The sequence below is a fragment of the Eumetopias jubatus genome, unplaced genomic scaffold (assembly GCF_037043125.1).
Source record: "Eumetopias jubatus isolate StellerSeaLion01/CBP00866 unplaced genomic scaffold, mEumJub1_p1.0 scaffold_3, whole genome shotgun sequence".
Classification (NCBI taxonomy): Eukaryota; Metazoa; Chordata; class Mammalia; order Carnivora; family Otariidae; genus Eumetopias; species Eumetopias jubatus.
The window spans coordinates 163,859,483-163,874,447 of NW_028274809.1; the positions used below are offsets into that span (position 1 = coordinate 163,859,483).

At 41.9% G+C, this 14,965-nt stretch overlaps 1 protein-coding gene and 1 long non-coding RNA gene across 7 annotated transcripts in view; both read right to left on the reverse strand.

Moving 5' to 3' along the window:
* LOC114211496 (uncharacterized) overlaps positions 1-5,358 on the reverse strand; it is a 178,194-nt gene extending 172,836 nt beyond the window's left edge. For 3 of the 4 annotated variants that reach the window (XR_015767915.1, XR_015767913.1, XR_015767912.1), the window contains exon 1: positions 1,947-5,358. This is a non-coding gene — a long non-coding RNA (uncharacterized LOC114211496). The remainder of the gene's footprint in view (positions 1-1,946) is intronic. The other variant, XR_015767914.1, reaches the window with a different exon arrangement.
* Positions 5,359-7,615: 2,257 nt separating this feature from the next.
* KCTD12 (potassium channel tetramerization domain containing 12) overlaps positions 7,616-14,965 on the reverse strand; it is an 82,002-nt gene continuing 74,652 nt past the window's right edge. For all 3 annotated transcript variants that reach the window (XM_088021867.1, XM_088021866.1, XM_088021874.1), the window contains one exon: positions 7,616-8,672. Coding sequence is in view for 1 of the 3 variants with exons in the window: in XM_088021874.1 (XP_087878000.1) it covers positions 8,660-8,672 (13 nt within the window). In the remaining 2 variants the exon portion in view is untranslated. The remainder of the gene's footprint in view (positions 8,673-14,965) is intronic.

Genomic DNA, 14,965 nt, shown 5'->3' on the forward strand with positions numbered 1-14,965 from the left:
ACATTTTTGTCCTTTCATAGCAGTATATAAAATAATAATGTGTCCTAAAGTCAATGGCATCTTAAAATCACATTTTTTCTTAAGATTTTATTTATTTATTTGAGAGAGAGAATGAGAGATAGAGAGCATGAGAGGGAAGAGGGTCAGAGGGAGAAGCAGACTCCCCGCTGAGCAGGGAGCCCGATGTGGGACTCGATCCTGGGACTCCAGGATCATGACCTGAGCCGAAGGCAGTCACCTAACCAACTGAGCCACCCAGGCGCCCTTAAAATCACATTTAAAAGACAGACTTCCTGGAGACTTGAGAAAACGTTGGGCTTAAATAAAAATATAAAAGCAACATACAAAACTGCAGTCACAGCCATGTTAAGATGATTTTAAAATAGTGTGGAAAAAGTGAAAGCAAATACATTAAAATGTTAAAAGTAAAATGAGATTATAGTTAATCTCTATTTTCTTCTTCCTTTTCATGTTCTCTAAATTTTTAAAAGAATGTGGGTTTTTTTTAATTAGTTACAAATAATATTTAGAATATTATAAACAGAGATGGGAATGTACCCTCCCAACACTTAAAACATCCTTTATAACCCATTATTGTTATCCACCTAAATCTTTTTTGAATCCATTTATATTTCATATCCTTCTTCTTCTGTGAGAAGTACATCCTATAGATTCAGAAGCTTCAAGTTTTACCTCCTGCCTGATGTTGCTGGCTTGGCCAGTGCAGGTCAACCCAATCTACATTCTTCACACTTCCATAATCTTCAGTAAAACTTTCACAGCTTTGCTATTCCAGCCACAAATGCTAGTTTATTAGTTTTTTTTTCCCCCCTCCAAATATTGGAGCTCTTTCAGAAAACTTTAGGACCTTTCCAACTCATCTTTCTCAGTACTTAATAATTATTCTGAGCTCACCACCCGAGGCCAGCCTGAGATCAGGTCTATAGCAGACCAAGTATATCCCCAATTTATTTATCCAATCGTGACATCTTTCCATTTCTTTCCTATGTGACAGAAACTAAGAGAACAAAAGAGGATACACATCTTTTCCTGGGCATACGAGTGATCAAAGGGCCTTTTAAATGGCATATTCTGCAACCATGGGCTTTTGGATAGCAACTTTAACATCAAACATGAGAATTTCTGAGATCATTGAGAAAATGAATGAGGAGAGCAGAAGGCGAAGATGGAACGGAAACAAGGAGATATGGAAGCTGAATTGAACCTCAGAACCAGGAGACTCTGAATGAGCTGGATTCACACTGGGGAATGTATCCCCAGGCCCATCTTCCTCTCTGCCCCGGATCTTTCTAAGTGTTATTGCATTTGCAAAATCTTTCTCTTTCTTCTTTTGTCTCTCTCATGCTTCTGTAGCCGAAATAAATTGTGACCCATTGCCACAGGCAGTCCTGGGTTGCAAACAAGAAGCAGGATGAACCTAACCTCCCACGCTTGGGCTCTTCACCCTCAACACTAACAGAATACCTCCCCCAAAGCAGCATCTCAATTTGTCTCTGCAGTTCCCAAGCTTCCATCCTTGGGCCTCATACACTCTTCTGTCACTTACCAAAGCTGATGTGGACCTGCTGCCGAGGTGGCAAGAATATCAGAGGACCACCCATCAATTCCACCAGCAAAGGCCACCATGCCCCAGACGACACTCTCCCACTGGCACCACCAATCAGCCAAGTCCCTAAATCCAAAGTTGATTACCAGAAGTCATTTCCCTTTAGTCCCTCCTACAAGCGTGTTCATTTCATGGTATAATGATCAACTCATTGGAGCATTTAAGCTGCAGCCCATAAGCATGTTCAACTCCCTATTTTTGCCCTATCCCATCCCCGACTGGTTAAAATAATAAATAAATAAAATCAGGCTTTAATGCTAGTCATTTACAACTAATAATAAATGTCTGAACTGGTCTGCGATTGAAGTTCAAGACTTACTTGGCTGGAGCTAGACTTTTCCCAGACTTGGACACAGAGGCACGGTGGAGGAAGATGGGATGCCGGGGCACCACAGCAATATAGAGCTCATTTCAAATCAGAGACTCAGCACATCTGCTCGTTGCAGGGAGAGGAGCAGCCAGCGCACAGATTTGGGGGAGGAGGAAGAAGGGTCTACTATAAGTGTCTTGTCACCATTACATTAAGACCTAAACTTTGTAAAGTCAGAATCTGCCAAAAATAGCAAAGGAAGGATATATCTCATTGCTCTGTCATGTGTGAGACGTTCATTAGCATTTCATGCAGGCAGAAAATTGCTCGAGAAAGGAAGAAATCACATTCCTAGCTCATTCCCCACCAAGCCCTGCAAATTTGGCATTCCTGCGCAGGAGGAAACCATACCCTGCTGGCAACAGACTCATCATCAACCCAACTCACAATGAAAACACAAAGAAAGCAAAACACCCCTGCATCTTTATTGCTCTCAGTAACTTGTGAGTATTTATCAGACTCAGGAACATTTCCTGGAATCATACATAAACTCTCTGTTCTCCCAAAGTACCATGCTCCCTACCTGAATTCCGTTTAATTCATTGGAACAGAGGTATAATTAGTTTCTTTAATGAGCAACATACTCTGAGCCATCTGAGGAAGTGGGGAAAGAGAGGAGGGACGGCATGATGGCGCCCCAAGCACCGGAGGGAGGCTGGGTGTCACCTGCGTCTCAGCCCCATCTGCTCCGCCCTCTTGAGAAGTGGGGTCCCCTCTGACCTACCAGGCTAAGCTGCTACCCAGCCCCAAGTGATCAATTGGCCGCGATGCTGAATTTGACTTGCATCTTTGAGGTTACGTTGGTGCTTCTAACTCTGCAAGTTTCTCAATTATCTATGGCAACGCAGAACTCACAGAACTCAGAAGCAGATGAAGGCAAGCGCTTCGATTACTTGACCCCATTTTTCATCGCACCTCTTAAGCAGAACTGATTGGTGAGGAACAAAGTGGACAGTTTTCAATTTTACCTCTTCCTCCTTTAATGGCCCTGCTTCTGGCGTAAGAGTAATAAACAGGGACGATCTAAACGCCGTGTGCCGAAGCGGGACAGGCGGGATAATGAGCGTCTGAATGCTCAAGCGTCGCTTCTGCCTCTGCGTCCACCCGGAAGTTGAGGGCTCTGTCTCGCGGCGGCCCGGGGGGACCAGTCTGTGGTCGGAACGGTGCTTTGCACTGTCAATTTATGCTGATAGAGAGGACAAAAAAAAAAAAAACCTATTACGCTGTCTTTAGTGTGTGTCTTTGAATTGACTTTCTGTCACCTGCCTCTCGACGACCTCTGCTGCTGCGGGCGGGAGACTGACAGAGCTCCGCTGCAGTTGTCAGCGAACGTTCCATGCTGACGTCGCAGATCACAGAACCAAACCTTGGCACCCTTTCTTTTCATTCCGTAGCAGGATTTATTCCACCTCATCCAGTCCTCGGGGCTCATCATTCAAAACGATAAAAACCAAAAAGAAAGACCTGAGAATATTAGCTAGTTAGCGATTTAAAAATCGAGTTCTTTGCAGAACATTGAGTGACATGGGGAAAGGCTCATCATGTAATACTAAGTGAAAAAAACCAGGATACAAAATTACAGATGCAACATGATCTGACTGGATTATGCGCATATGTATGTGTGTGTACTTCCAAAATATTAATCTTGATCATTTCTTGACAATGCAGTTAAGAGTAATTTTAATTTTCTTCTTTATGCTTCCAAAAATTTACTAAATTGAGCATGTATTACTTTTATAAGCAGAAGGAAAATAATCTTTTCAAACTGCTACACAGATGTAAAATATTCCTCTCTTTAGACCTGCATTTTATTGTTTATTTATACTACATGCTACTACACTAAATCCACACCCTGTCATCTGGATTCCCCAAGTCCCACCCACATGGTTCAACTCTGGTTCTAGCATCCAGAATGCAAATGAAGCGAGCAAGCTGACTTCTGGGTGACTCCTCAGTACATCATGTGTCAGGAAGCAGAACGAGCCAGGGGAACTAACTTCGGGTCCCCATCCTGCTCCTAATAGTTATGCAAGAAACTTGGAAATCCCTCTGAGCATCCTGGGCTAACTTCTCCCCATATATGAACTGAAAGGTTAGGCTGGATGACCCAAGGGCCCGTCTTGCCTGAAACTTCTACTTTTCCTGAGCTGCTGGATCTAACTGCACCAGAAAGTTCCAATCACCATGAGTGTGAGGTTACTGCAAAGTTCCATTCACAAGGCAAATGATTTTCATTCAACAGGAAATGGTGAAAGCCAAGAGTCATAAATACCCATAAATATGTGCTGTTTTATCTCGGAACAAATCTCTCAGGCAAAATAGTCATTGCGGATGTAAATACAGCCTAAACCTCTACAGTATTAAAAGGGGGGTGGTGTGAGGGGGTTCAAAGAAGAGATCAGTAAGGTGGTCTTTCAGAAACATTAAATTATATACTATCCCAAACATAAATAAGGAGTTTGCTGTGTACCCAACATTTAAGTTTAAGAGAGTCTGAATTCACCCGAATCATTAGGTGACTCAAGCATAAACACCTGGTATGATTAAAATAATCTGAATCTGAACAATTAGTCATAGAAAAATATAACCTTCAACTTGGATAAGATTATTGACATGTCAGTTAATTTCTTAAAATTATGCAAGTAATACATAAATTTGCCATCAAATAAAATTCAATCCATACAGATGTACTCTACATATACAGTAAAAACGTGGAAGTTTCCTCTCAAGTCTCCCCCCTGCCCACAGCTCTGCCCACAGGTGACCTATGTTGTAGACCCTTTTTGTTTTATTTTTTTAAGACTTTATTTATTTGAGAGAGAGAGACAGCACTAGGGAGAGTGAGCATGAGTGGTGAGGGTGGAGGCAGAGGGAGAGGGAGAAGCACGCTCCCCACTGACCAGGGAGCCTGACGTGGGGCTCGATCCCAGGACCCTGAGCTGAGATCATGACCTGAGCTGAAGGCAGAAGCCCAACCAACTGAGTCACCCAGGCACTCCGACCTTTTTTTTAAATGTGCTTATCTTCACATGGATCCTATCTCTCCCAAAGCACTACAGGAATATCTACAAATGTCAGATGTCTTTGTTCTGTCAAATATAACCAAAAACTTGACAAATTTCTTACTAAAATGGAATAGTTCCTTTCCAAAGAAAAATCCATTACTTAACCTCTTCTAGAATGGATTCCAACCATTATTCTCTATCTCTGCTAATCTTCTTTTTAAAATAATAAACAGATCAACATGGATCTTAAAGGAAGAAATGCTACTGGGACAGCACGAACAGCAGAGAAGCCTCTGTGTGTGTGTGTGTGTGTGTGTGTGTGTGTGTGTGTGTGTGTGTGTGTGCGCGCGCGCGCGCGCGCGCGCGCGCGTATCTTCTGACTTCCCAGACACGGGCACATGCAGACCTTTATTAGCTCAGACTCTCGGAGCTCAGCAGATGCCCCCAGTTAGTTAGCATGTGAAAACACGTCCAGTCTGTGGGAACTGCTGGCAAATAGGATCATAGCTCTTCCTTCTCCATCTTCTTTCCTCTCACTCTCAACTCTTCCTTCTCTGCAAAACTATTCCCAGACAGAGCTACAGTTCAAGAACAATCCGGTATTTTGGAGGTATGAGAAGTCCAGAGATGGCTCTTAGATTAGAGATCAGTCCCGAAGCTTTCATAATTTAAATGCTGACATGGACAATGTATTACTGGAAAACCCAATTTTCTGGAAAGTCTTAAATACAATGAAGGTTTTGCAGAGATCACTTAAGTGTGGAGTAGAAAAGAAAATAATTTTGGGCACCTGGGTGGCTCAGTCATTACGTGTCTGCCTTCAGCTCAGGTCATGATCTCAGCGTCCTGGGATCGAGCCCCGCATTGGGCTCCCTGCACAGGGGGAGGCCTGCTTCTCCCTCTCCCACTCTCCCGGCTTGTGTTCCCTCTCTCACTGTGTCTCTCTCCATCAAATAAATAAATAAAATCTTAAAAAAGAAAGAATTTATGAAATTAAATACAATTAACCAAACAGCTCAGGTCTAAAACATTATTGAGCTCAGGGAAGGGAAATGATTTTTTTTTTCCTTAAAATAGAGGAAATATACTATATCTACTAATAAGTATCATTTATTGGTGCTTACTATCCTAAACATCTTATATAAGTTAAACAATTTAATTTCGACAACAAACCTACAGGAAAGTACTATTATCATCTTCATTTTAAAGACGAGCAAACTAAAGAACAGAGAGCTAGAAGTTTCATCTCACAGGATCTGGGCTCTCCCTCCTTGTAGCAAAATGGCTGCAGCAGTGTCAGCCCTCACATCTCTTCCCCACACCAGCCAGAAGAAGAGAAGTTCTCTTCTGGAATTCACACTCTCATTGGCCAGATTGTGTCACATGCTCTTCCCATGGGGACAGGAAGACTGGGATGTGCCAATTAGACTAAACCAATCAGAGCCACCTAATCATATACCCGGAGGGAGGGTCAATGTCACCTAAACTTCCTGGCTGAGAATGGAGGTAGTAGGAGAAGGGAGATAATGTATCTTGGAGAGGTAGCCTTCTCTGAAATGTTTACCATAGTATCCATCAACCAGAAAAAGAAGAACAGAAAGTTTCTCCAGTGGTACAACGATAACCATCTTCCAGCTTGAAACTATTAAGTCTTATTGGCATTATTTGTTCTGAAACAATATGTCCTCCATGCAGTTACTTTTTCAAGAAAAGTCAAAGTTTTATTCTATCTTCTCTTTCCCAGAATCAATTTCTCCTGGGGACAATAGTAGGTTTGTAATACATGTTGGGCACTCTCAGGAACATATGTGATCATTTTTTATGAGGAAATTTGATAGTGCAGAACTAGGACTATTATATACTTTTTGATTAGATAAAAATAATGATTTCAAATAAGGGGTTTCTTTCTACCTACTCATCTTTTATGCATGTGTTATTTCACCCCTGAGTTATGGAGTTAATGCTTTGCTTACACACAAGCAAAGCACACAAATGAAATCAAGAACTGTATGAGTCCTTATGAAGTACTCAGAACTATTTCTCTGCTTTTATTCTAAACAGATAATTAGCTATCCAATTTAAAAGATGTTCTCAAATGAAGATGCCACAGTGTTCCTTGAGAACACATTTTAAAGTTTAATGACCTTTACTATCAGCAGGATGCCTGTATTGAAACTAACATTGAATTCAGTTTAATCCAATGAATATATGTTAAATATGGAGTACCCACTATGTGATCATCCTGAAGCTCATACCCGGGTCTCAATAGAAAACATCGTCCCCATTAGCCTTCGTAAACTAGAAGACCACAGTTGTACACAAGCCCTACACAAGTTAATCAACATGTATGTATTTGAGTAGCTGTGCGAGGGAAAGTGACATGCAAACAAGCGTAAACATTATCCTCAACCTCACCTCCCCAGGATACATGTTGCATTTCATTTTCCTGGTCCTCATCATTTCCATGGCTTTCCTCTGAACCTCCTGCTAATTTTCCACAGCTACAGTAAATTGATGTCTCACAATGGAACTCCACAAATAGAAACAACCAAATGGATCCTAGAAAAAAATAGTCACTGATTTGGGGAAACAGATTCCCAACTACAACCCTTTTACACTGAGTTGTGCTTAAATGGAAAAGAAAAATAAGTATAAAACTAAAAGAGTAAACATAACAGATCTCGACTAATAATCCAGGGGGAAACGCTTCATATCGTTGTTACTAGGGATGACTAATCTGACAAAGCCCTTAGCTAACACCAGCTGTCCATAATCAAAATAGACTCGCAACCATTCCCAGGCCCATGATGTGCACACATGCGGCCGAGAAGGACTGATTCTATCAAAGCCTAAGCAGCTCCAAAGTTCATTTAGTTCTGCTCCTCAACAAGCTTCAAAACCATTTTAGACCTCCCCAAGGGGGTGCAAAGCTCCAGAGCGGGCATATTAGGGAGTGATTGAAGTCATCTCATTTAATGCAAGAATCCCTCTACAACCACGGTTATCCATTGATGCAGCCCCAGGGGAGCTGGGCAGGGCTGCTCCAGCGACCTTTGTCAGGTTCCAAATATTGGGAAGCCATTCCTTACAGTAAGTCACACCCCTCCTCTGTCATTCCCACCACAAGGTGTCTAACCCTCCTTCTGAGGATAGGGCTTTAAAGAGAGGAAGACAGCTATCATGGTCCCTTAGTCATGTCTCCCACTGCCAACATCTGACGGCATGGGTATCGTTGGCATCTATCTTTCTCCCTGTCACTTTGGTTCAGCAAGCTACGTGATCTAAAATCTAGACTTTTTGCAAAAATTTACCTGCTTCCTTTTCTACTATATTTTTTTTTTGTTAGAGATGTTTATGTTTATTTTGTCCTCACTCAGAATTGAACAAGTAAGTGCACCAATGCATGTCATAATAAGCCTTTATCCTGAGGATGTCCTTTTCATCATGAGTCAACATTTATGCTGCTTTGTGCCCGTTTAAACTCTACTCTGCTGCTTTCCTCTGCCTTGCAGTCTCTCCGTATTCAGTCTTCTCCATGCAGTTAGTCTTGCCCTGTGGATTAAGGTCAGGTAGCAAATGCCTCTCTTCTACATCATCTAATTGATCATGCTGCTGTGACATTTCAATCTCTGCTGCATCGGGAGAAGTAGCCTCACGTTAGAGGGTAATGCTGTGGAGGGAAACACAGAGACAGAAAAAGCCTATTAACCTTCAGAAAATGATAGTATATTTTGTGCTTCTCTTAACACCTGATTATTTTCTATGCAGTAAAACTTTCAATTCATTAAGCCCTAGGTGGGTAGGGGATGCTTTATCAAACGGAGAACATGAGATACCACTTTTACATGATTTTGTGGCAATCACACAAACTGGGAGAGATTGGAGTAATGACCAATCTACGAAAGCCACAGACCTGAGTTCCGAACACTGAGGTGCTCTGTCTACACATTTCTACACTGAAATTTGTGCAGATAACACTAACGTGGAACTCCAAAAGGCAGAATTCAGAACTTGTCTGAAAGATCTGGGATTACGACCCAAAGTACCCAATACAGACCCAGCTTGTACTGTGTATAGCAGCTTTACCCATCTTAACTCACTTATCCTTCAAAACATCCTGTCAACAACTGGAAGATGGGCTCACTTTTATGGACGAGTTCACTGAGGTTTGGACACTTGTGACTTGGTGAAGCTCACGTGTCAAGTGGAGTTAAAATAGAAAACAAAATCAATCACTGAGTTAGTGTAGTACACGTGTCTCTCATAATTCCTCCTCTTTGAGAGCTAATATTACAAAATTAACCTCTACTTTTACTTGCTGTAGAGTTTGACTAGTAGTACAGACAAAAGAGATAATCAGAGGGGAATAAGGATCCCAAGAAGGCTGCCGACATATGTCCCGAAGCCTATGTCACCAGGACGCTGTCTGGCAGCCAACCCTGATCTCGGCCTCAGTGACTTGAGGGCGAGAGAGAAGCCATCCTACGCTGCTAATCATGCAGGAACACCACAAAGCTGTCTTGGCATCTGCTGCTGGCCATCCCCCCTTCTGCTGCTTGCTGCAGAAATCTGACCCCAAAGACCCAGCTCCACTGCGAATACAGGACCTTCCAAAATATGGAAACCCTGAGACAGTACCCAATTTTCCCGTCTCTGGGGTGAGGTATGAAAACCCATTTTTTAAAAATGCTCCAGGACAGGGAGAGACAATTTTTCTTTCTCGTTTTCTGAGAGAATTGAGAAGTTTCCCTCTGAAATGTTTGTAGGGGGAAAAAAAAGAGAAAAAAAAAATCCTTGGGGTGGGGATGCAATTTTCCTTCTGAAATTTTCCAGGTATTTCTGAACCTTCACACTACTTACTCCAGTACTAAGCATGTGAACATCGTGAACTTTTTTAGGTAACTAAGCAGAGAACAATCTCTGCTTTGCCATTTTCTTTATAATTGTAGGCTAGTGACATATGTTCCTTCATCTGTAAAATGATGATAACATTAGCCTACTCCAGGGAGATCTTGTAAGAATAATAGAGAAAAGCCTTTAAACCCAGTTATAGCAACCACCCCCAGACACAAAGGTTTTGAAGGGATTTGGGAGGAGTGGGAGGGAGCACAGAGGGGGTAGGATGATAGGAGGAAACTCAGAGAAAGAAGCACAGCCCACCTCTCCCCACGCGGTAGCATTCTAGCTTCTATTCCCCTAATACAAGCCCTCTTCTATGATCTAGTTCTTCTGACCCAGTAGGTTCTCCATCAGACTTCCTCGAGGTCCCAGAGAACTATTATTTCCACATTAAGGGCGCTTGCTTAAGATTTCGTTTGAGATTCTCCCATTTTTATATATGCCTTGCTGCTTTCCAGACTACACAAAATATGCTAATGCCATGGCTAAAGATTCTTGCATTAAAAAAATTATAGCAACGTGGAATCTGTTGATTTTTCGCCTTAGAGACCAATTACATTACCATCCACTTCCCGCTCTATTTTAACAACAGTTGACAAGCTCATGGAGCCTTGTATCAGTAGAGGCAAAGCGGGTTTACAGGGCCGACCATCCTGTGATGCTTACATACCCAGTCAGCCTCAGAGGTAATAAAATGTTACCCATTACTGGAGAGCTAAGGAAAATAAAAGAAACAAACTTCAACTGAACACCACCATGGCAGAATTATGAAAAAAATGAAGCCATTGCTTGATTGGATTTAAAAGAAACTTACATAAAGAAAAAAGAACATTTCTTTTGGTCCACCCAAATTCATAACATTTAACTCTACTGGAAGCACTCAATTGGCAGAGAATGTGTATCTGCGATTATAGGTCAAGCCACTAATAAAAACTCAGGATTCAAAATGTAATAACTTATAATTGGCCTTTTTTAAGTCACAAATGTCAGTATTTTCAAATTACTAGAATATGTTTCAATAGAAATCACTCTTTAAGCCCAGACGTCCATCGACAGATGAATGGATAAAGAAGATGTGATATATATATACAAAGGAATGTTACGCAGCCATCAGAAAAAATGAAATTTTGCCATTTGCAACGACGTGGATGGAACTAGAGGGTATTATGCTAAGCAGAATAAGTCAATCAGACAAAGATAAGTATCATATGATCTCACTGATAATGAAGAATTTGAAAAACAAGACAGAGGATCATAGGGGAAGAGGGAAAAATGAAACAAGACGAAACCAGAGATGGAGACAAACCATTAAGAGACTCTTAATCTCAGGAAACAAACTGAGGGTTGCTGGAGAGGAGGGGGTGGGAGGGATGGGGTGGCTGGGTGATGGACATTGTGGAGGGTCTGTGCTATGGTGAGCGCTGTGAATTGTGTAAGACTGATGAATCACAGACCTGTACCCCTGAAACAAATAATACATTATATGTTAATTTAAAAAATAAAGTAATTCTGGGGCAGCTGGCTGGCTCAGTCAGTATAGCATTTGCCTCTTGATCTTGGGGCCATGAGTTCAAGCCCCACACTGGATGTAAAAATTACTAAAAAATAAATTAAACATTAAAAAAAATCACTCTTTAAAAAGTTAGGCTTCTTGGGGCACCTGGGTGGCTCAGTCGTTAAGCATCTGCCTTCAGCTCAGGTCATAATCCCAGGGTCCTGGGATCGAGCCCCGCATCGGGCTCCCTGCTCAGTGGGAAGCCTGCTTCTCCCTCTCCCACTCCCCCTGCTTGTGCTCTCTCTCTCTCTCTCTCTCACTGTGTCTCTCTCTGTCAAATAAATAAATAAAATCTTAAAAAAAAAGTTAGGCTTCTTAATTGTATTTGGAGATGAATTGATTGTGATTTCCCCACTTTTTAATCAAATAAAATTTTAGTATCTATACTGAGTTTGGTCAAGATGTTTATCCACAAATATAGCTAAATAACAACAACTAACTCTTTTTAGAAACAAAGACAAGACAAAAGACATACTCATCAAGTATAAAATCTGATAATTTTTTAGTTTAGCTTCACAAGCCTCAAAATTACGTAGACTGGATGATTACATGTTCATTCCCTTCTTCCTTTCCAACTACCTGTTTTGCATCATAAGCCAGACTCTTCTATACTTGTGATCCTTTTCCTGAAAATGTCAAAAGGCCAGTGGTCCTGCTGTAATTTCAGTGCCTCTCTCTCTCTATGCATTTCCATCCACCTTTTCACTAAGTATCAGATTAATGATCTGTTCATCTTCAAGTCACTACTTAGGCACCCCATAAATCAAGAGATATGCTTTGATTCAATACATTACCCTCATTCCTTCTCTGCTAGACCCTAAAAAAGAAATCATTCAGATTAGGAAAAATTATTTCCTAGAAAAGAATCATCAAAAAAGTATTTCAAAGGGGCACCTCGGTGGCTCAGTCGGTTAAGCGTCCGACTCTTGATTTCAGCTCAGGTCATGATTTCACTGTCATGAGATCCAGCCTCACATCGGGCTTTGCACTCAGCGTGGAGTCCGCTTGAGTTTCTCTCTCCTTCTCCCTCTGTCCACCCCACCCCCCGCCACCGTCCTCTCTCTCTCTCTCAAATAAATAAATAAACCTTTTTTCTAAGTGTTTCATGGCCTTCAAAAATCTACATCAGACCTGCACTATCATTGCAAGGTACTATTTAAAAATAGCATAGGTCTATGTAATATAATATGCATTTGTGTATGCATGCACAATAATTTAAATCAAATGTAAAGACATACATATAAACTATTACAGTAGAGCTCTATGTGCATGTGTGTTTAATATTTTTGACAGCTCAATATTCACTTCTCCTTCCTATACGACACAAATTTTCTTTTGGTGAATTACTTCTTTCCCATTGTATTGCTTTGGTGGGACAGTAAATCCAGTCCCTGCATCCTACTAAGAATGTCGAATTAACCAGCCTTCTCCACACTTCTTCAGAAAAGCCAGAAGCCTGGGGAATCAGCTGCTGTCTTCCAGGATTTGCATCTTATGTGAGAGATACTGGGATGGAAGAAGCTGCTGGAATCCACACTTCCCACCTGTGGTGCCCAAACATGATCGTTCCTGGTCTGACAACATTCCCAGCCCCCAGAGCAGCCTTAAATAATGATTATTACTAAGTCTGATTCTCAGTTTTCCAAGGATTTGCTGAGTTCCTGGTAAATTTCCAGGAGATTCCCTTCTTCAATTGCCCAAAGTCATCTGTTGCCTGCAGTCCAAGGACCCTGATCATGACAGTTACTTATAAAATAAACACTGAGTAAGAATACACATTAAATATACTATTTACACTCCGGGTGACTAGTATATATGTGTAGATGCATTTTGTTGATCAATGAGTAGAGAGGAGAAAGGAAGTTGCCCTTTCAGGCAGGAAGGTTGCCATGAGCTCTCTCCAAGAAAATAAGAGCTGAGAAGACATCTTTTTCAGACTGTGTGTGTGTGTGTGTGTGTGTGTTGCAGATACTACACATATATATTAGTGGTATGTTCTAAAATTTTATTAATACCTTCAATGGAATATCAATTAAAATTGGCAGCAGGGATGTTCAGTGAGAACTCCCAACAGCAAAAAAAAAGTAAGCTGCCTTTCTGTGTTGGAAAATTTTGTATTTTATGCAACCAGTTAAAAGAACATCTCATCCAACTATTCAATATAAGAGTTTATTGTGCTCAAATAGCTATGGATATTTTACTGTTCACTCTTTGCGATCTTTTTTAATAGCTACTAACTATCCCAATGTGCCGGTATCACCCCGCCAGGAGGGGATTTCTTCCCTTTGTTGATGCAGAGCATTAACTTAATGTTGCAGAACTTAAGGTCTTCTCTTTTATAAACTTACCATATCCTTTCTCTCCCTGTGCAGTCTGATTTAATTATCTCCCAGAAATCAGTAAAGGTACTATTTTTGTCTTTGCTTGCCCTTAATCCTTATTTGATTAATTGGGTTGCGTTTACCTCCACCTCCTCCCTTCCACATATCATCGAATGTGGCCGTGGGACAGCTGGTTTTTTCACAGGCCCCTTGGCCTCCGCCGCAGGGGGCTCCGAGCTAACCAGCAGATGCGAGTAATGCGCAAAAGCCCCGTTCCTCTTCTCAGGGGGCGCTGCCCTGCACTCCCACACCCCCTGCACCTCTTCCTTTTCCCAGTTCCTGCCGGCAAGGGAAGAGGAGATATTTATAAGAATGAGGCGGGTGTGTGACACCAATTACTCTCTGTTCAACAGGCTGGGATCTTTTCAATCTCGCAGGTCTTTGAAAAGACTTCTAGTGCTATTTGATGGAAACCCTGCAGTATTGACCAGAAAGGGCTCACTAAAAACCTCAGCATCTGAAAACGAAATAGAAAAACATAAGCCCCTGTCAATACATATTTTTTAAGAAAGTATGAGTATTATGGGGGCGCTTTTACCAATGAGTGAACTTGGAAGGTGCCAGGAGGGGGGTGGGGGAGGGGAGAGAAAGAGGGAATGGGGGCAGGGAGAGAGAGACAATTTCTCTTGGCTCTAAGTGGAAGCAATTTTTCATCAAAGTCATTTTCCCACCAGTAGGCATCTCCGGGGTCGCCATGACACAAGGCACAACTGTAACAGAACAACATTGGTGGAGGAAATGACTGGTAATGTTTCGACATTACCCTCAGGGCCGGTTTCCTGTGTGGCTGCCATAACAAAGCACCACAAACTGGGGTGCTTAAAACAACAGACATTTTTTCTCTCACAGCTCCAGAGGCTGGGAGTCTGAAATCAAGGTGTTGGCAGGGTTGGTTCCTTCTGTAGGCTCTGAGGGAGAATCCCTTCCATGCCTTTCTTCTGGCTGGTGGTGCTTGCCAACAGTCCTTGGCATTGCTTGGCTTGCAGCTGATTCACTCCAATCTGTGCCTCTGTCATCACGTGGCCTTCTCCCTGTGTGTCTCTGGGCACAAATTTGCCTCTTCTTATAAGGACACCAGTGAATTAGGACCCACCATCATCCAGGATGACCTCAACTTAATTTGATTAC